Source organism: Lynx canadensis, chromosome A1, assembly GCF_007474595.2.
Source record: "Lynx canadensis isolate LIC74 chromosome A1, mLynCan4.pri.v2, whole genome shotgun sequence".
Classification (NCBI taxonomy): domain Eukaryota; kingdom Metazoa; phylum Chordata; class Mammalia; order Carnivora; family Felidae; genus Lynx; species Lynx canadensis.
In genome coordinates this window covers 181,937,468-181,960,758 of record NC_044303.2, presented here as the reverse complement: position 1 = coordinate 181,960,758, position 23,291 = coordinate 181,937,468, and the positions used below count along the sequence as shown (strand labels likewise).

Genomic DNA, 23,291 nt, shown 5'->3' with positions numbered 1-23,291 from the left:
AATGGCAGATATCTACTGGAGCTGAGTAACAGCTACCTTATCAAAACCCTCTTTCTTTTTCTGCAGGCCCCCACTGCTCCTTATTGGCCTTTACCAATAAGCTGACTTAGCTCCTTTATGTTAACTACCTAGCTTCTGTAAGTCATTTGAATTTACAAAATACGATCTAGTTGAAAATTGTATGACCTTGTTGAAATTTTTATCTTTTTCAGGCAAACAGATAATTATTAAGAACTTGTGGGCAAGATTAAATTGAATCTCCACTTCCAATTGTTCTTCAGCCTATTTTTCATAGCAAGTTACACTGTGTGATCCTTTCCTTTTTGGAAGATATTTATTTATAAAATGAATTTTCCACAATAATTATCCCCCTTCATTACTCCCCATAGCCTTTCGGCTTACAGGATTTTAGATTTCTTCTCTGAATTAATTTAAGTAGTGATTTTCTCTTACCAGAGAAAGAGTCTGTATAGCAACAATATATATGACAAAAGACATAATGGCACTCCTTCTTTTTTTTTTTTTTTTTCAAATTTGGCAATCTTAAGAGTTGTAGCTAATAATGTCTTTCTGATGTGTAGTGAAACTTTGACATATGTCATGGTTGTCAAAGTCAGCATTAACACAAAATAATAAGTTATTTAATATAGGATTCAACTTTATTATTTTTTCAAGTAAGCTGTCTATCACCAAGTTCTAAAGTGGATTTCTTTAAAGTCTCCCTGTCTCCAGAGAAAAGGGGAAAAGGCAGTGTGTCCCTGGACAGGATCTATGACTCATTATGTCAATCAAACCCCACTTCAGAAGGGAATAAAGAGATTTGTATCTCAAAGCTGTGCATAACGACTCCTCGGCTTTTCATTTCATATTTATGAGCGGTTTACTTTGAAGTGTTTATCAGCCAATGCGCAGAAACATGAGGGAGCCTTGCCTGAAACCATACTCATGCGTCTAATCTGTGAAATGCTTGCTGAGCAGACTAGCTCATCAGCGCATGCCATGCAAAAATAAATACATAAATAAACTTTTTGTTATTTGAGGTCTTGGAGCCATGTCTTTATATGAACTATAAAAAAGGGATAAATGGTGCTGAACATTTTGAAATCGGTGTAACACAGGAAACTTGGCTCTGTGATGTGCAAAAAGAAGGGAGGGGTGGGTAATTTCTTGCTTGAAATAAAACCTGGTAGAATGCAGAGAAATAAAAATACACAAATATTTACATAGACGTCTCAGAAGGTCTAAGGCTTTGGGGCTAAGTGACCACATGATGGCAGTGACTAGGTTGTTTTGTTTATATATGTAAATATATATATATGTATATATATATTTATTTATATAAAGATATAATTATATATATATATATAAAGATATAATTCTCAGAACGATTATAAACATAGCACTGCCAAGATGTTGAAAGCACTAAACAGAAAGCTGTTTTACATATTTTATCTGTGTTAGTGCTCCATATGTATTTTAAGATTTATAAAATAGGTAGAAATGTCAGGGACAGTGAAGAAAGGGGTGCAGAGAATAAGATAAAATATACATTTTTTTAAATATGAAATTTATTGTCAAATTGGTTTCTATACAACACCCAGTTCTCATACTAACAGATGCCCTCCTCAGTGACCATCACCCACCCTCCTCTCCTTCCCACCCCCCATCAACCCTCAGTTTATTCTCAGTTTTTAAGAGTTTCTTATGGTTTTGCTCCCTCCCTATCTTTTTTTTTTCCTTCCCCTCCCCCATGGTCTTCTGTTAAGATTCTCAGGATCCACGTAAGTGAAAACACATGGTATCTGTCTTTCTCTGTATGACTTATTTCACTTAGCTAACACTCTCCAGTTCCATCCACGTTGCTACAAAAGGCCATATTTCATTCTTTCTCATTGCCATGTAGTATTCCATTGTGTATATAAACCACAATTTCTTTATCTTTTCATCAGTTGATGGACATTTAGGCTCTTTCCATAATTTGGCTATTGTTGAAAGTGCTGCTATAAACATTGGGGTACAAGATCACCATGATCAAGTGGGATTCATTCCTGGGCTGCAGGGCTGGTTCAACATTTACAAACCAATCAATGTGATACATCACATTAATGAAAGAAAAGAAAAGAACCATATGATCCTATCAATTGATGCAGAAAAAGTATTTGACAAAATTCAGCATCCTTTCTTAATAAAAACCCTCAAGAAAGTCGGGATAGAAGGAACATACTTAAACATCATAAAAGCCATTTATAAAAATCCCACAGCTAATATCATCCTCAGTGGGGAAAAACTGAGAGCTTTCCCCCAGAGATCAGGAACATGACAGGGATGTCCACTCTCACCACTGTTGTTCATCATGGTGTTGGAAGTTCCAGCATCAGCAATCAGACAAAAAAGGAAATCAAAGGCATCAAAATTGGCAAAGATGAGGTCAAGCTTTCACTTTTTGCAGATAAAATATACATTCTTAATGAATGACACTGGTACATTTTCTCTTTTATCTCTCTAACTTCATTTAATTCATTAACTCAACAAATGTTCGCTGAGCAGCTAATACACTACATCCTGGCTTTGTGGTAGTAAGCATCAGCCAATGTTGCTGAGGAGGATCTGGTGTGTTGAGCGAGGCTGACAAGTCAACAAGCCAATGTTATTGTCACATATCAGTCACTCACTATGACCAAGGGATGCTCAATTCTCTACTTCCTTACACTGGATCCCTTATGTCTGTGCTTCTGTCTCATGTATTTCCAACAAAATGGGTGTTAAAAGAAATAATTCACTTTTATAATCTATATAGTATTTCATTGATCTGAACATTTGGGTGAACATAAACTATAGGAATTCATAAGTCATTCTCTTATAAAATAATTACTTTCCTGTTTTGCCTTTTTTCTACAGATTCTTCCAAGAGCCCCATCTCCCACTCCCCACCTCTTAGTATCCTAATTTGGAAAACTGACTGATGACTAGACTTTCACTAGAAATACTACATAATCAAAGAAATTCTTTAAAGGCTTATTTATTTTTGAGAGAGAGAGTGAGCAGGGTAGAGGCAGAGAGAGAGAGAGGTGCAGAGGATATGAAGCAGGCTCCACACTGACAGCAGTGAGCTCAGGAACATGAACCATGAGATCATGAACTGAGCTGAAGTCAGATGCTCAACCGACTGAGCCACCCAGGTGCCCCTCGTCAAAGAAATTTAAGGCTGAAAGTCTTTAGATTCAACTAGAAAGCATGGCATGTGAGAGAGCACCCAGGCTTTGGAGCCAAAAATAGAAATGCATAAATCAGGGCTTTTCTACCTCATCACCACATGGCCTTAGTTAGAAATGTTATTTCTTTCTTTTGAGCCTAATGCCTTCCTCCTAGCTTTGTTCTGAGGATTATATGAGATTTTATATGTAATGTGTTTATAACCAGTCTTAATACCAACTACACACTTGGTAAATATTAAGCCTTAAATGTTTGTTGAGTGACTGAATGAAGGATGCCAACCCTTCTGATCCCATCCTTTTATTTTCAAAGAAAACCTGAGGAGTCAAGGGATTAAGGGGCTTACCCAAGATTATATGTTTGCCACTCAGAATCAGGTTTTCTGAAGAAAAAAGTAATAGTTACTTCCCCCGCTGCATCTGCCTTCCCACACCCACCAATGTAGGTAGAGTAAAAAATAAATTTACCAGGAACACAACAGGATACTGTGATTGTGTGTGTGTCTTACTTGTTAGCCTATTAGAGATCCCCCAAAAGCAGGGACACAGCTTTTCTGTCTCTCTATCCTTGGTTGGTCCCTAGCATACCCTTTTGTCTCTTTGTGGAACTGAATTGAACTAATCAGTTTGAAACACAAACGCTGGGTGCCCTTGGGTCTGTGTGAGCCACATAATGACAATGATTCTGAGGGAGACTGAAGTACCAAGAAGCATAAAACCTGCCAGATATGCAGGCACGTCAACCAAAGCCTTTGCGGGGTGTGTTCCTGATAATGCTGATGGATAGGTTTTCTGAAAGGACTATTTTGATTTTCTTATCCGAATGGAGATTGAGCACACTGTACACAAGAGAAAATGATTTGGAGCCAATTCTAAGAGAGAGGAAATTGAAGCAAGAAATAAGTGTTTGAAATAATAATCTGCTGCTGATCCCTAAACAACCTGAAATGAGAGCCCAGGAATTAATGAGGCTCCTAACCCCTTGTGACATAGGCATGTGGGACTTCCACCAGAGAAGCGGCAGTTTCCCTGGTGGCCTGTTCACGGCCTGTGAGCAAGCAAACAAAACGGATGTCCCCTTTGAAAGTGAAGCTGTCTTAATAAGGGAAAGGTTCTTTTTCAGATGAAGGCTCACAAAGTGCCAGGTAGCGCAAATGTTTTTCATAAAGCACCTGGAAAAACCTCAGCAAAGAGAAACATCTCAATAGAGGACAATTAAGTGTCCCTTTGGATTTCATTGCCCATCATTCCAGAGAAGTAGCAGTTTTGCTGGGAAAAGTTGACTTTCTAAAAAGGAAGCAGTCTACCAAGAGTGACCCCTGATTTAAAAAACAAAAAACAAAAAGGCAGGGAGAGGCAAGACAGATGCATCTCAGTTTTCGGCTCTGTCAGAGACACACTTTGTGATTTCTGGAAAGCTCAGGAACCTCCCTGCTTTTCTGCTGCTCAGGGGAGGTAATTCTTGCAAACTTACCACGGATGATGTGCAATCCTAAGGCAGTTAGCTTTGAAAATCTTCAATAAACGTGCTCTCTGAATACCAAATAGAAGAGAGACGTGGTATAGTCACTGGATTCTGGGACACATCTTGGGAAAATGAGGATCGCCAAGGAAATTGTCAGTAATGGCTAAACAGTTGTTCCACTAATTACAAGAGGCAGGATGATATTAACTCTGGGTGTATCTTTGCCAGAACACCTGAAAATGAAGACCAGGCACTTTTTCTGTGCCTCTAAAACAGCCAAGTGGCCAGAGCATTTGATGTCTGTGCACGGGAAGATGTTCTTTGTGAGTTTCAGGATGATAACGCTATTAGAGCACAATCCACATTTCTTTTTAAAATCCTTTGAGGAGGTTGGTGTTTTGGTTCATTGTGATATTGGCCTTCCCTGTGTGTAAGGATTTCATGGAGGGGGCAGGGCTGCACCATGGCTTTCTTGGGCCTTGTGTATTTCTGCCTTTGTTGGCCTCTTCCTCCCTGAAAAATATTTAATATTGTAGTTTACAACTACGTAATATAAAGACCAACATATTACTGTTAAAGACAAGAACATTTTCTGCAAGCTAAAGGTTGTTTTTTCCTGATTTTGAAAGAAATTAAACAATTTTTGTGGGCCCCTAAAGGTATTATGGCCTCTAGTGACTGTGTCTACTGTGCCTACTGTATAAGCTGGCCCTGGGTCGTTTGAAATTAACATGCCTTTTTGTTATATTCATTCATGGATCTAAAAAAGTGAATTTCAATGTTTTGAGAGAAAGATTTCTTGTCAGAAAAAAAGGTACAACCATCTGATGAAAAGTAGAAGTTTGCAATATAATATGAATTAATTTCTGTGGATTCAGAATTTATAGTTACCACTTACCCTTTAAGGGATAATATGGGCCGCATATAACACATCACCCTAATTGCTTTACTTTTCCCCCTCACGTAAGAACCATTCATTTTAAGAACAGTGTTTTTACATTGCATTTAATATTTTCTCATTTTTAAGGACTGAATATAGTCACCATAATTTAATTTTTTATATGAATCAAAGCAGCCCTAGTGAATGATGAGTTCATTGTTACATGTGCACTGTAATAAATTTGCTCCCGAAGTTTTTGAAGTTTATTAAATTTCAAGTGGTACCTTAATTCTGCTCTGCAGTTGTACATACTGTCTGATCTGTGCCTTGTCTCTTGCTTCTTAGATGGCAGCTTCATCTCCTCTCCTCTCTCCTTAACCCCGAGCACCTCCTCCCCATCCTCAAAGGAAAACTGTCAAATCCATATCAACCATCCACCCACTCCCACCATCTGTGTGCACATGCTCTGGCTTTCTGCCTGTCACTATAAATGAACAATCTCTACTCTTATCCCAGGTGAAACCCCCACTTCTGTGGAAGATCGGATTCCCACTGGTCTACTCAAGAATGTTGCTTCAAGAATTCTCCCACCTCTCTTTCCTAAATGAACTATCCTTCCACTCCCACCAGCACACAAACATGCTGAGACTTTCCCCAGCTTCTATTCACCCACTTTTCCCAGCAGCTACTACCATATTCCTTCACTCCTTATTGTAGCACATCTCAGAAGATGTGTCTATCTTATTGCCACTGATTCTTCTCCCCTATTTTCTTATAAACACAATCCAATAAGATTATCACATGTACCCCTCCACATAACTTTTTTTTTTCTTTTTTGGTTTTGGTTTTATTTGTGTTTTTTTTTTCTTTTTCTTTTTTTTTTTTTTTTGGTTGTTTTTGTTTGGTTGTTTTTTTGTTGTTTTTTTGCTTTTATTTTGACAATGTCACCAATGATTACCATGTTTCTCTATCATCATGCCACATTCTCAGTTCTCATAACGATCTATCAGTAGTGCTTGAAACAGTTAATTACCTCTTCCTCTTTGATACGCTTTCATTACTTAGATTCTATTCTGGCATATGCTTGTGGCTTTCCTCCTACAGCACTGGTTGTTCATTTTCATAATCCTTTATTGCTTCCCCCTCTTTGCTCCAGACTCTGAATGTAAAACTGACTCAGTGTTCAGTCCTTTATTCTTTTTTATTTCCAAGTATAGTTATTTCACACTGTGATATTATTGTCCAGCTCCATGGCACTAAACAGCATCTAGAAGCCAATGACTCCCAAATCTGTATCATTCAAATATCTATATATTTTACATATTCAGCTACCTACCCAGCATCTCAATTTGTATGCACTATACACATTTCAAACTCAGATACTCAGGATTAAAACTTGTTCTCTGTGTGTGTCTTCCTCATCACAATTAATGGCAACTCCATCCTTCTGATTTTCCGTTCAAAAATATTGTCACTTTCAACTTCTCTCTACCATATCCTACATGCAGTCCATTAGGAAATCCCGCCCTGCCCACCGTTCTGCTTCTTGAACCTGGAATGAGCTGTGATCGTCTCTCACAAATGCATTCTGGTGGTCCCTTTGATTCTGTTCTTGTTCCCCTCCTTAAGGATTCTAACCTAGTAGAGCAATTCTTTAACAATGAAAATTGGACAAATCACCTCTCTCCCCCCAAATGATAAATGTCCTTAGTAAAAATAAATGTCCTTAATATCACTTCCCAAACCCTTTGGGGCTCAGCTGTCCTTAACCCTCTGACCCCTTCTTATAAGATGGCGCCTTTGCTCACTGCCTTCCAGCCACAGAGTTCCTCTTGCTACTCCTGGGACTTACCAGCACATTCCTGCCTGGGCCCTTTACACTGATGGTTTCCTTTTTGCCCCAGGTATTGGAAAGACTGACTCTCTCAAGTTCTTCAAGTCTTTGTGTAAATGTCGTCTTCTCAATGAGGCCTTACCAGATCAAATTATTCAAAATACAAAAGACTTTCACCACTCTACTTTCTGTGTTTTCTTTTCATAGCACTTAACACCTTTGAAGACACTACACACTTGACATATTCTTTTTTTTTTTTAATGTTTTATCTTTAAAGCATGAGTGGGGGAGTGGCAGAGAGAGAGAGAGAGGGTGACACAGAATCTGAAGCAGGCTCCAGGCTCTGAGCTGTCAGCACAGAGCCCGATGCGGGGCTCAAACCCACAGGTAGCGAGAGCATGACCTGAGCCCAAGTCGGTTGCTTAACCAACTGAGCCACCCAGGGGCCCCCACTTAACTTATTCATAATGTCAACTGTTTATTTTCTATTTGTCCCAGCTAAAATATAAGCTTCATAAGGACAGAGATACATATCTCTTCTGTTTGCCGATATATCCCAAGGCTTTAGAACAAGATTTAGCAGCTAGTAAGCACTTTATATATAGTGATCGAATGAATGAATGAATGAATGAATGAATGAGGCTCTTTATCTTTGTTCTACTTGCTAGATTTTCTTCTTTTATGTTTATGTCCCCTCTCATGTATTCCTGTGTTTGCTCCCACGTAGTTAGCTGTCTCCATAGCCTTATGAATATAGATATTATTAAACCTATTTTATAGATGTGGAGACTGAAGATCAGGGATCAGGGAATTAACTTGGACATCATTAAACCATAAGTAGGTGGAATAGGGATTCAAGTTCTAGATTATGTGTTTCTGACGTATTTTTAAAACACACAGATCTGGAGTCTTTCTCCTAGGGAGAAAAGTACATGAGTTTATATATCTGTCATATAATGATTTGGTTGCATTTACTTCTTTAAAAAAAATTAAGACTATTTTGTTAGAGCAATTCTAGGTTTACAGCAAAATTGACTGGAAGGAACAGACTTACCATATACCTTCTCCCTCCACCCCCCCAGCACGCATAGCATCCTCCATTATTAACATTCCCCACTAGAGTAATAAACATCTGTTGCAATTGATGAACCTACAATGATACATCTTTATCACCGTTCCATTGTATGGATGTACCACAGTTTACTTATCCATTGGTTGCATTTACTTTTGCTTCATAACTTTATTCCTGGCATGCAAGTAGAGGCTTTTCTTTGTAGTTTATTTCAAAATGTAACCATGAAAATTTTGAATGACATGACTTAATAGAAAAAAATATGATTTGTAAATATGTTTAATAATGGGATATAAGTAGACTGGTCCAAGACTTATATGTTTAGATTCTTTTAATTTTTAGGGGGGAGAAAAGCCTTTAAATCACAGAAAAGTACAGACAATAAACACTCATCCCTTACAATTAACAAGTGTTAATATTTTGTGAAATTTGTTTCAAATCCTCTTCATCCCTCTATTCACCCCCCCCCCATTGCATTCTTCTCTGAAATAATTGCTATGAAGAATTTGGTGTATGTTTTTTTAGTCCAAATTTATCTTGTTAGTATATATGTGTCTAAAAACAATATATAGCACTCATTATATTTTTCTTATTATGCTTTTGTTACTTGACATTTACATTTTGAGGACTATCTCTCTTAAGACCACACCTGTTATTTCTGATAATTCTCTACTCATACAATTGCCAATGTGTGGCAAATGGTGTCCAGTATTAAAGGTTTCTATCTCTTATTGCTAGTTCTCAAGAGACTTATTTCTTCCCAAAATAAACAGTATATGAACGAAATTACTTGGCACATCTAACTTTGGTGACACTTTTGAGTGGTTGGAAGATCTTTTTTTTAAAGAAAGTCATCAGTTGATGCCTCTAGATATGCTGAAATCCTTGTAAAGCTGTTGTCTCCATTGCGTGAATCCATCTCGTATTAAAAGCAATGCTTATAAGGTCCTTTGGTTGATGGCTCTAACTACATTGGGAATGATGTATTTTAGTGGCAAGTTAGTCTCTGGTATTGCTGAAACTGATTAGTTACAGCGTCACCCACTCACACCATGAACATAATAGTGCTGATGGTTAGAGTATTTCAGCTGTGAGAACATAAGATTTTTTTTACTCCACTGAGGAAGCTTCTGCCTTCTATTCCTGAATTTCCTTTTGACTTTGAGTTTATGTGACTCAACAACTCTCTGTAAGTCAACAGCTGCCAGATGCTAAATGTAATTAAGGCTTTACATGTACTTGTAACCTACAACATGTGTTTGGAACACAGGAAGCAAGGTGGGAAAGGAAGAAAAAGAATACTCTTGATTCAGTTTCAATTATCCTCTCCCTGTTTAATGATGCTAACAGGCACTAGGAAACTATGGTCTTGCCATTCTCTACAAGCTCTGTGGTGGGATGCTTAACATGGTTTTAGACAAGTATCGAAATCGTAATTGGTAATGAAGCAGTTGATTTAAAGGAATTGATTTACAAACAAGAGTATATCATTAACATTTCTCCCCAATATTTGTGGTTACAGAGTAGACTCTGATTAGTTACTGAAGCAAAATGTCTGCTATACATATATTCACCTGATGGTAGTCTGCAATCTATCTATCTCATTAGATGTCAGACTGTAGATGAGTTAATTAACTCTTGAGATCTAGAATAATCCTTCAGTGATAGGAAAGTCAAAATGTTTTCAAAACAAAGTGCATGATGGAGACAGGGACCTTCATGAGTGCTGAGAATGCAAATGTCATGTCTTTGTCAAAATTTCAATTAATGTTGGTAGCTTCTCTACTGACATAGCAAGTATTCTCTGTTTTCCTTTACGAAAGCAGAATGTTATATTACTTAATGGAATAAACATTAAATATATAAATATATGCCGTTTGCTGGGAGAGTATTCTGTTTGTATAGAGGTAGAAAAAATTTTTAAAAGGAATCATGCCCATCATTTCATATTTTTATACTTACTAGTAATGTAATAATAGTAATAATAATAATAGGTAATATTTATTGACTTTTGATTTTATTCTGGAATATTCTAAATATTCCATTGTGTCGTTGACACAATGACCATATGAGGCAAGCAGTGCTATAATTTCCTCCATTTTATAACGGAGATAATTGAAACATAAGAATATTAAGTAGCCTGATCCAAACAACAATAATATAGTCCTCACAGTAAATAAGATAAATCTCTAAGCAGCTAAATGAAAACAAAATAAAAATCAAAAATGAGCTAAAACCAGAAATCTGAAGATTGAACTGCATGCTCATGGTGGGTCTTCACTGAGAGCAAGCACTGATATCAGACCTGCATTTAGGAGATTGGACCTTGGACTTAGAACAAGAAGGAGGACATGAAACTAAGATTCCTGCATTAACCAAATCCTGAAAGAGATATGTGACAATAGTACCACATGTCTTAGAGAGAAGCAAATGCAAATTTTTCAGGAAGGAAAAAATCTTCATTTGAGGCCCTTATGAGTTCTGAAAATTAAACCAATGTCAGTTAAAATAAATATACTTAATTTCATATGAAAACAGACCTTCATAATTAAGAGCAAGCAAATCAATTAACAACCAGTTTTGATCTTTGAAGTTCTAAAACATGATTTGTTAGATCCATACTTTTAACTATGTATAATATGCAAATTAGCAAGTAAGAAGATAATAGAAAAACTGAACAGAAATACTTAAAAAGCTATATAAGTTTTATAAATGAAATACATAATTTTTGAAATAATAGTTGAGTTCATACAGCAAATATGAGATCAGGCACAATTAAAGAGAGAATTAGTCAACTGGAAAAAATAGCGAGAAGAAATTAGCAACAAACAGCACAGAAAGAAGAGAGATTAAAAAATATAATAGAGACATGTAGAGAGAAGGAGGATAATACTTAGTTTAATTAGTGAAGAGAATGAAGAGTATACAAGTGAGTAAATATTTAAGAGGCCATGGCTGAGAAATTTTTAGAATAAAGGAATTATGAATTCACAGAAATTGAAGGAACAGCATATAAGATCAGAATTCAGAATAGACTGGCCTAGCATACATATTGTAATCCCTAAAGTAACCACTAAATAATAATGTGAGGAGATAGCTTAAAAATCAATAGAAAAACTAAAATGAATTTTTCAAAAAAATATTAACTCAAGTGAAGCTAGGAAAGAAAATGACAGAAAGTAGAAAGGAATGACCAAAAAAGGGACAGATAGGAAAAACACAGCAGAATGATGAAACTACATCCAGCCATATCAATAATTACATGAATATAAATGGGCTGTACCACCAATTAAAAGGAAAAGATTCTCAGATAAATACCAAGTCCCAAATACATGCTGTCCACAAAAACATATCTTTAAATACAGACACAGAGAAGTTGAAAGTAAAGGAACAGAAATAGATGTATGATATGTTTACTGCATACAGTAAACTTAAGAAAGCTGGCTTGACTATTTTATATCAGGAAAATAGGCTTTAATACAAGAAGTATTACAAAAGAAAAAGATGGATATTTGAAATTGATAAAAGTGTTAATTCACCCTGGAGAGGTAAAAATATGTGTGTCTAATAACAGTTTCAAAAAGACAAGAGGGAGAGGTACAGGAGGGGGAGGAAGCAATGGAGGGAAAATTGACAGAAGTATAAAGAGAAAGAAAAAAACATACTTCCTTACAGATTCAATCTTTTCCTCAGTAACTAATTGAAGAACTATACCAAAATTATTAGTAAAGGTCTATAGAACAACACTGTTATTCCTCTCAACCAAATAGACGTTTATAGAACACTACATAAAACTGTAAATATACTTTATCTTACAGTGAAACATTCAGCAACATATACTATATTCTGAGCTACGAAGTAAGTTTCAATGACTTTCAAGAGGAAATTTTGGAGAATCTGTTCTCTGTCCATCAAGTACTTAAGTGAGAAATCAATAAAAGAAATCTCGACAAATCCAGATATGTGGAAATAAAATTACACACTTCTAAGTAACCCATGTGTCAAAGACGTACAAGAGAAACTAAAAAATATTTGGAATTTAATGATAATGTACAACATATTCAAATTTGTGAGATACAGGTGAATAGGGAAAGTATATAGGCTTGCTTGTTTATTTAAGAAATATTGTTTTTAAGTCAGTGATCTATCTTTCTACCTCAAGAATCTAGAAAAGAATGGGCAAATAAAACCTGAACTTAAGTAAAGAAAAATAATCAAGGGCAAAAATCAAAGAAACAGAAAATAAACAATAAAAGAAAATACTGAATACAAAAGCTGGTCCTTTGAAAAACTGATAAAATTGATAAATCCCTAGCAAGAATGATCAAGATAAAAGAGAAAATACACAAATACTCCAAATCAAGAATTAAATAAGGGATATTGTTATGGATCCTACACATATTCATAGGTATTGTCATAAACTATAGTAATTTGGATGAAATGGACAAATTCATTTTAAAATATAATTGATATTAAAATCAGATATTATTTCAAGAATGTTTATTAGAGATAGTCACTGTATATTAATGATAAAATATTCAATCTATCAGAAATCTGTAATAATTCTAAACCTATATACACTTAGCATAATGGAGCCTTAAATAGACAAATAGCAGATAGTGATACAACTATGGGAAGAAACACCAATTATTGTATGAAATTTTATCATACATCTTTCATTTATTGATAAGACAAGCAAACAGCAAATCATAGAGAAGAATTACTACCGTATAGAAGAATTGAACACATGATTAATAATTTAGTTGAATTGACAGATATAGAACCTTGCACTCAGTAATTAGAGAACATGTGTTCTTCTTAGATACATAGAAAATACTTGTAAAAAGTTTATCAGCTTATAGAACAAGTTTCAAAATTATTCAAAGGTTTAGTAACATAAAAATTTTGCTCTCTAGGCAAACAGAATTAAATTAGAAGTCAAAAACAGAAATATATACGACATATCACATTTGGAAACTTAATAAATAGGTGCAATAGATATGTAAAATGTTTATATCTAAACAACAGTGAAAATGCTATGAATCAAAAGTTGACAAATATAGTAAAAGTGGTGGTTAAAAAAATTTATAGTGTGAAATATTCATAATAAAAAAGTAGCATGGCTGAATACTGATGATGTAAAGATTCAAATTTTAAAGATATGGAAAAGAATCATTGAATAAACTCAAAGGAGGAGAAAAGAATAATTTGTATATATAAGGGTAGAAGGTAATAAACTAAAAAACATATAGAATCAGAAAAGCAAAAATGTGTTTTTTGAAAGACAAAAGCAGTCATTGGTGAAAATCCAGTTAAAATAAAGAAAATACACCAATCTATTGGTGGATATTTAGGTAGTTTCCATGTCGTGGCTACTATAAATACTGCTGCAATAAACATAGGGGTGCATATATTTTTTAAAATTCATGATTACATTTTCTTTGGGTAAATTCCCAGTAGTAGAATTATTGGATCATATGGTATTTCTACTAAGGAACATGTGGTGTGTACACACACACACACACACACACACACACACACACACACACACACAGGAATATTATACAGCCATTAAAAAGGATGAGTTGGGGTTTTTTTTTGGCCATTTGTGACAACATATATCAGTCTAGAAGACATGAATAAATCAGACTGAGATAAACAAATGACATATGATATCACTCGTGTGAATTAAAAGCCCCCCATAAAAGATAAGCAAACAAAAAGCAGAATCAGACCTATAAATACAGAGAATAAACTTATAATTCCTATAGGGTAAGGGGTAGAGGGGATGATCAAAATGAGGAAAGGGGATAGGGAGATACAGCCTTCCCATTATGGAACGAATAAATCATGGGAATAAATGGTACAAAAAGGGAATAGTGTCAATGATATAATTATAGTGTATGGTGAAAGATGGTAGCTACATTTTTGGTATGCAGAGCATAACACTAGACATGTTGAATCACTATACTATACATTTGAAATTAATGTGGCAACTATACTCATTTTTTATTTTTAAAAAAAGAAAGCACAAATAAGTAATGTCAAAAATGAAAATAAAGACAATATTCTACAAGTATAACAGAAATTTAAAAGGATTCAAAAATACTTGATAACTTTGTATCAATCCATTTGAAAATATAGATGAAATGAGCAGATTCCTAGAAATATTGATTGTTCCAAAACTTGTAAAATCAACTCAGAAAATAGAAAATGTTAACCCTTAAAAAAAATAAAGTTTCTGCTTCTGTAAGCTGATGATCATCATGATAGCTATATTTGTTGTAAGGTTACTCTGTGGCAGGCAATGTTTTAAGAAGTATTTTTATAACTGCGTTGTCTAATTCAGTGCTCACAACAACCCTATGAAGATGGGTGCTATTTTTATGTTTATTTTATAAATGCATAAAATGGGGACTCATCTGAAGAAATAATTCTAAGAATTTATGTTCAACAAGCACTTTTTTTTAAACAAATTCAGGAATTTCCACTTTAACCCTAGCCTACCTTAGTGTCAATTTTATAGGGCTGCTGTCCTAATAAATTTGAAAATTGCTTGTGAACGCATTTAGAACAGTGCCTGCCACACCATGAGGTCCTCAGTAAATGTAAGCTAATCTAGTAGTTGTTCTCAAACATAGGACAGCCAGACCGTTACTGCTCACTCACTATTGACTTGTATTTATTTATTTATTTATTTATTTATTTATTTATTTATTTATTTATTTATTTATTTTCTCTCTCTAAAAGCAATTTGTTTGAAGAGGCAGAGTCTCATGAGGTCAGATGACTATACACCTTTGTAATGCTGTTACGTAAGACAATTGATTTGCATAGTTTTTAATACCGGAATTGGGTTTTCTGTTTTGTTTTGTTGAAATTTTCATCAGCAGAAAGGAGTCTCCAACTAGCTAGGTTACTGGGTATTTCATTTCTATTTATGAACTGGCAGTTGCTCTGCAGAACCTTTTGTTGTAGCTGCTTTGGGTTTTCCAATTTGGGCTTTGTTCAGTTTGGAACACTGAAAATGCCACCATACCAGAGGAGAATGCCACATTCACCTTTCACTTTGAAGTCACAAAGCTTACAGACAAATGGAGGATATTGGAAACTCTCCTGTCGTCACTAACCATTTTGATGTTTCCTTGATTTAGAATGAGTTTATTGACATGGGGATGATTCTAGTTAAAAATTGTGAAAGTTGTGACACATCATGCATTTAGATGGAGATTTTTTCCCCTTTTTTTATTTATTTAAATTTTAGTTTGTTAACATACAGTGCAGTATTGGCTTCCGAGGTAGAATACAATGATTCATTACATACAATACCTAGTGTGCATCACAAGTACTCTCTTTAGTACCCATCACCCATCTAGCCCATAATTCATCTGAAAGTTTAGAAATCTCAAAATATTAACATTTTAGTGCTATATGTAAAAAAAAAATTATTCTTAAAGTGCATTTTTGAAATCTAAATAGTTGACTTAATTTTTTTTATGAATAATAATGCATGTATACCTACTCTGTAATTTTAAGCCACAGGACTTTTCATGAATAGTTTTGTCAACATTTGGGAAAATATCTGAATATGTAAAATCAGATGAACTTTAGAAGGGCATTAAGAAGGAGTTTATGTGAAGAATTTTAGTATACACAGGTATAAAACATTAAAATTCATAAGTAGTTTCTTCACTAGTTTTCAAAATTTTTATCAATGCATATACAGATATGTAGATTTTAGACTTTGAAAATAATATTTTAGATAGTATTGGCAAATTTTTGGTAAGTGATTATTCTTTTTAGCTTGTGCATATCAATCATTGCTCAAATTTCAATGTAAGGTATCGATATTACATATAAGGTAGTAATCTGCTGATACATTTTGATTGATCAAAATTAAAAGTTATGTTTTATCACTTATAATTGCTATATTTTATTTGATAACTTTTTGCTGAAAAAGCTTAAGGCATCAGATAAAATTACTTCATTTCCTGTGATAAAAAAGAACTACAACATTGCAATTTATATCCTTTTCTTAAACACTTGTTAGAAAATTTGGAGTTTATACTCATTTCTGACTTGAAAATGTAGACTCTAACATTTGCTCAGGAAAAGTGACCCATGTTTATTTACAAGAGATTTTCTTTGTCTTAGGATAAATGATGCTAGAAAAAGGCCACTTAAAAATGGATTCAATTTTTAAAAAGAATCAATATTTCATATTAAATAGTAAAGATAATTTATTGTAACTTTGTCTTCAGAAAATAAAATTGATTATCAAAAGTATATTTGATTTTATGTTTAATACAATTTATTATTCGAACTATGCTATAATTATTCAAAAGGATATAGAATAACAATTTTTGTGGGAGGCATAATATACACATTTTATGGCAAAATTGCATGACTATATTATACATCTTTCACTTTACACTGAATTTTGCATCATAATCACAGAGTTGAATTTTGCAAAAAAAAAATTGATGAATTCATTAATTTTCCTAAGGACTGCTCATTAACCTTTTACTTAAATAATTAGCATTCCTCATTCAAGTTGAGATTTTCCTGATTCTTGGTATGATGAGTGATTTTTTTATTGTATCCTGGCTATTATGTTTTGAAACTCTGGATCTCATTTAAATCTTCTGTTTCAGCAGGCCTCTTCTGCTACCAAGCCAGTGGGAAAAATGAGACACTGAGGCTTGCCTGCCAGGTGGAGGGGAAGGTCCAAGTCCCTCACTTGGCCTACTTTGACAAGGCAGGGGGTATGGATTGAGAAGTGATGCTCTCTTGCCCCTGAGCTGAGTGGGGTTTTCAGACTTTTCACTACGATTCTGAAGTTACCAACTTGGCTTAGAGGGAGAAGGGCAACTCTTTACTACAGTTCCCCCACAAATCCTTCAGTGGTGGTGAAAGGAAATTTAACATTAATTCTTCTCTGACACCAGCAGGGAGAGGAAGGGGTGCTTCATGACCACCCCACTGGGTGGAGATAGAAGTCCAGGATCCCCTTATAGCCACCAATAACACCTTTGTGTGGGGTGTCTGGGAAGGTTTATTCCTACTGGTTAAGGATGAAATTCTGGCTTACCACTCAATTCCATCCTGAGATGTTTGTGGAGGTAAGGAAGGACCCTTAAGTACAGTAGGCTTTACTCTGGGCTTTGTCTGCTTGCACTGGTGTTTTTAATCTGCAGATTTCTCCAACACCAGGTCTGGGATATATAAGGCAAAAAGAAACTCCAGGGAACTCACAACCATATCCTTCCTCAGGTCTCAGGATCCTAATAGGTCTATCTTCTTCTCAACCCTTTTTAAACTCTTTTTATGTGTTTTTTATATGTACTGTTCAGAGGTTTTTAGCTGCACCTAGTGGGAGAAGTAGAGAGAAGTGAGGAATTTTACCTTGATCCAGAACTGGAAGTATGTCAAGTCGTCTTTTGAAGAATCCACCATGCCAACATGTGTTTCTAGTTTTTCTTGTTAACAGGTTAATTCTGTTAGATAATGGTAATTATGTGGCCTTGCTTATGATCCTAGTGTTTTTTAGCATCACTTTTATTGACTTCATGGAAATCTGCATCTTCACAAGCTTTACAACTTAATCTCACATTGGCACCATATTACTTTCTGTTATCACTAACTACCTGATGACATAGACGTTGATATGGTGGTTGATATGAGAAGAGATGCTAGCAGTAAGTGGATGGGGATGGGGGGGATTAATTTTATAAGTGATCATTAGTGACTGCTTTCATGTTTTCATAGTAACTCTTCTGTGTGTAGAATTTCATCTCTTAAATTCAGGGGATGTGAATAGTGAATATTTGCATATTGCATAGTGAATATTTAGATAATAAAAGTTTTCTATATTGTACTCCTCTATTACTACAGTTAACTTTTATCTTCCTGCCCTCATAGTAGAAAATCTGTTCAAATGCTGACATTTCCAGTGCTATTTGTATTCCCTGGTATTACCATGACATGATAATTCTGACTTAGCGACATATGTGCTTCTCCTAGTTAAAGGTTATTTCAAAGTGTGAGAAGTTGGTAAAAACTTAGAAAATAAAGCCATGATCACAATGTGCTGGCATATCTTTCCTTTGAATTGTGTCCCCAACAACAACTAGTTGGTCAATGGATGACTCTTGATATCTATTGCCAAATTTATCTCTAAAAAAGTTTTGGAGAGGATCTGGGTTACACATTGAGACTATGATCAAGAAAAAGACAACTTAAAGTAGAAGAGACTTCTCAAGAAAGTTATTTTTAAACACTTGTGTTCTGCTCTCTTGATCCACCTAACAATTTTTTAGACATTGGGGTTCTCTCCCAACACCTTAAATTATACTAAAATTCCATTATGTAAATACAGATTTTGTGCAATCATTCATCTATAGAAATAGTGACTTTGGCCTTGACAATGTAGTATGAGGCCACACTGGGAAGTTTATTAGTAGCAACCATAAAACATATACCTGAAATGAAATGAGTTTGAAACATTATCTACATTCCCACTTTAATGTGATACCAGAGAGATTAGAGGCAGATGGAAGGTATTTCATGAATACTGAAATATTATGACTCTTTCTATCTTTCTGCAAGAAAGTAAAGAAGGAAAGAAATGTTGACTGTTTTCCACTAGAAATCTTAGCTTGGAGAATCACACAATGACTAGTTTCTCTCTTCCATTCAAAGCTGCCATGGAGCTTAATAAAGACATAATTATACAAGATGAATTAAAGCAAAATCAACCTTCCATCAATGAGCAAAGTAAGTGCAAAACAATAAGTTGGCATGGTGTTAAAATTCCCCTATACTATTTACATTCTGAGCTGAAGGGTATGACACGAAGGTTTTGTACTGTAAGACGAACTACATGACAAATGTTTGTCTGAAATCAATGTATATAGAGGAATGTTTGGGAATGGTATGGTAAGAGCAAACTGAAGGGGGCCTGATAACTTCATGGAGCAAATTCATGGTCCCTCCAACTAGTGAGTCCACCACTAGCTGAACATTTGTTGGGCAAGCTGTGAAAGAATGAACAGTTGGACCACAGGATGACCTTTCATGGCTCCTTGTCCTTTTCCTATATAGTATTTATCACTCTATAAATTGTACATTGTTTATGTGATTCTTTGATTAATGTCTCTTTCCCGATTATACTGTAAATGTCATGGGCTCCATTTTTATAAGGCTCCCTGTTATATCCCCAATGCCTATCACAGCACCAGGAACGATAAATATTTGCTGAATGATTTAATAAATGATAGATCAGCTTTTCCTTTCCAATGTGTATGTGGCTCACCGGCTTCATATGTTAAGCCAGCACACTTGGGAAAGGCTTGGTCCAGAATCTGTCCCAGATACTTAGAATAGGATTCCTATTCTTTGAGTTAGTTGAGGACAAAAGGCACCTAACTAGGAATTGTGAGAAATGGGTAACATTGGCGGACTGTTGTCCTACTGGAAGATGAAGATGAGGCGTTTAGAAGGTAATATTTTTGAGGAGTCTAGAGGAAAATTTTTCTGAATTTAGAGGAAAATCTGGCTTCCTGTAAGCCAGTGTGAACTTGGTTACTTTTTCCTGGTGAATTGAGTACAATACCTCCAATTTTCTTTACAGTGTTGTTTGTTTGTGGCTTTGGGGCTGTATGCTTAAAGCTGAAACTCTTGAACTCTACTTTTTTCTAACATTTGTGATTACTTTAAAAAATTATGCAAATTTTAACTAATTTATGATGATCTCAAGTTTGTTTTAACAGAAAAATAATATTTTAATTTCTTATCATCAAGTAAATTTGATAACCAAAGAAGGGAGACTATATTTATTCCATGTATTTCCATGCCCTAGGCTTATTGCCTATTACTTCAAGATTGAAAAGCACATGGGATGCTCTGAAAACTGAGGCTTCTTTTCCTCTCACAGATGTTTCTCTTTTCCTGAGGAGGTCTTTGAAGCTTGTTCCAGATAATGAGGTGTGGGAAAACCATCAGGAAAGTTGCCTTAATGCATACACACTCCATTTCAAATGGAATCATATAGCTTAAAATTCCCACATGTGGAATAAAAACATGTATGTTTTAGTTTGACGTGTTTTCTTTTATTGAAGGTAAAGGAAGCCTTATATTTCATGCCTGTCCAGAGCCAACATGAGCTCTAAAAACAAGATGGGAGAATGTTAATATTTAGTTTACTTAAGAATGAGATGATAAAAATAGAAAAGTATCTTAATATCAGACATACATGAACTTAACTTTTGTTTTATAGACTACCAAAATGGAAATATACAGTTTACTGTACAATTATGAGACAATACCTAATTACCGAGATGTAAACTGGAACAGAGTACACTGGGCAGAACAGCATTTGGGACCATGCTGGTGGCAGTAAGGATGTCCCTCTTTCCTACCCAGGTAGCAGGAAGTTACCCCATTCCCACAGGAAATTTTGCTTGGGTTAGCTCTCCAATGAATAGGTTTCACTCTTCAGAGACATTTATGTATAAAATTGGGTTTGGTCCCATTTACACAGCTAAAGAAGGCTGTGGAACATCAACATATAGTAAAGAATGGAAAGTAAAACCTCAGAATAAAAATATATGTCTATTACAAAGTAAAGTCACACTAGGTTAATACAAACAGCTGTTTAAGGCTTTTTAAAAATGAAAGCTAAGAAATAACATCATGTATTTGGAGTATCATAGAGGAGTTAAGTTATATCATAAGTTTGGGGATATGATTGATAGGGACTGGCCCTAATATAATCAATGTACATAACATAAACCATGGCTTTGGTGTTATTTATAAGGTTTTCTTCACTTATAGCATTGAAGTGCATTTCTTCAGTGCATTTTCCCCCATTGTCCATAGCTTGAGTAAAGACAAAAAAAAAAAAAATCAGCTTCATATGTCAGTAAATAGAATGTACCGCATGACTCCATCTAATTTTCATTGAAACCTTAAAATGTCTTTTAAGAAGCTGTAATACTAAGCACACACATAGATAGAGCATTCACTGTGCCAGAATGTTACAGGCTGGTTTTTGATTGAGATCATTTCACCTTGTAGAATGAGCAAAGGCTAGGAATTGGCAGATTAGCGCTGTATCTTGGATCAGCCACTTGCCTAAGCATGACCTTGGACACAGTATTTAACCTCTCTGTAAAATGCTCAACACCTAAACTGTTGGGCTATTATGAGATTTAAATGAGATTGAAAGCCTATCAACTGCCTGGCCACATGCCCAACACTGGTAACATATAAACGTTCAATAAATGCCTCTTTGCTTCTGCTTCCCATTTGTGCACACATTCATGCTCCATAGTTGAAACCTACTTGTGGTTCTAAGTTGTGTGAGCAAACAGACATTGTTTAATATCATTTAAAAACATGAGGACTGACTTTTCATCCCTCAGACGCTGAATTAAATAATACATTACATAGTTTATTTAAAAAAAAAAAAAAAAAGAGTTCGGTGGGTATTATCACATAGAAGATACACAGTGATCCTGAGAGGAATTTAAGAGATTAATACCCAGATTTTACAGATGAGAAAACTGGGGCTCAAGGAGTAAGAGACTTGCCACAATGAGACTTACCAGTGGGAAGCTGGGACTGGTACCCAGGTCTCCTGGCCACCACTCACATTTATTGGAGGATTAAGGTTCTTTGACACGAAGACAGACTGCTCAAGGATCAGATCCATGTTTTGCTACAATCTAGATGTGTGACCTTGGGTAAGTCACTTAAATTCTCTGTTCCTCTGTTCCTCAGTTTCCTTACAAAATGATTACATAATATTATCTTCTTCATTAAGTTATTGTCACCTATAAAAATGTAAAATAAAAGTTGCAAACCAAAAGATGCCCAGAGCTAAGAAAGCACTTGGTATATATTAGCTATTATTCTAAATCCAGTAGTTTTTCCAGCTACATGTGCTACCTAGACAACAGTAAATGCTGTAACATTTTTGAAGCAAAAGCTGAGCATTCTGGCCTAGGATTAAAGTTAATCTTAGATGTTGACTTTTTTGTTCTCAAATGTATCCCAATATCCTAAATACTCATGCTCATATATTCCTGTATAACATGGGAATCTGATATGTTTTTTGGATGGGAAAAGCATCCATCTGTTTTTTGTAAGAATACATTTTAACTTTGTAAAGCATTTCACAATTTATAATCGGTCTCTCTGTTGCTGTCACCTTAGGAACTAACTTCACCCTTGCGGAATTGGGAATGTGTGAGCCCTCCCCACACCGAAGTGGCTACTGTTCTGACATGGGGATCCTTCATCAGGGCTACTCTCTGAGCACAGGGTCTGACGCCGACTCCGACACAGAGGGAGGGATGTCTCCAGAACACGCCATCAGACTGTGGGGGAGAGGGATAAAATCCAGACGCAGTTCCGGCCTGTCCAGTCGTGAGAACTCAGCCCTTACTTTGACCGATTCTGACAACGAAAATAAGTCAGATGATGAGAACGGTAGGCCTGCTTCTTAAATACCTTTTAATGTTCTGGGTATGGCGCAATGTGGCGTTTGGGATGTCTGTGTTTTAATAAAGAGGAGTACAAAACCATTCATTTTCTTTGAAATCGACCTTGTCTACCCACTCTGAGCTCGGGAAAAATAAACCGGCAAACCTCAAGCACACAAGAAATGAGGAGAGAATTTTAAAATCACATTTCGATGATAACACAGTATTCAGCTATAGTCAGTTGGTCTTATTAGCAAGTAAATTACATTGCAAAAGAGGCAACTTGATAAACTATGACCTATACCTAGAAAATGTCCTCTTGCCACAAGTTTCTAGGTCTTC

At 35.3% G+C, this 23,291-nt stretch overlaps 1 protein-coding gene across 2 annotated transcripts in view; it reads left to right on the top strand.

The window, feature by feature from the left end:
• LOC116738251 (teneurin-2-like) overlaps positions 1-23,019 on the top strand; it is a 77,729-nt gene extending 54,710 nt beyond the window's left edge. Inside the window, exons 2-3 of one of the 2 annotated variants that reach the window (XM_032594239.1) lie at positions 19,165-19,239; positions 22,681-23,019. In XM_032594239.1, coding sequence (XP_032450130.1) covers positions 19,165-19,239; positions 22,681-22,973 — 368 coding nt within the window. In that variant the 3' untranslated portion in view covers positions 22,974-23,019. The remainder of the gene's footprint in view (positions 1-19,164; positions 19,240-22,680) is intronic. The other variant, XM_032594240.1, reaches the window with a different exon arrangement.
• Positions 23,020-23,291: the final 272 nt, after the last annotated feature.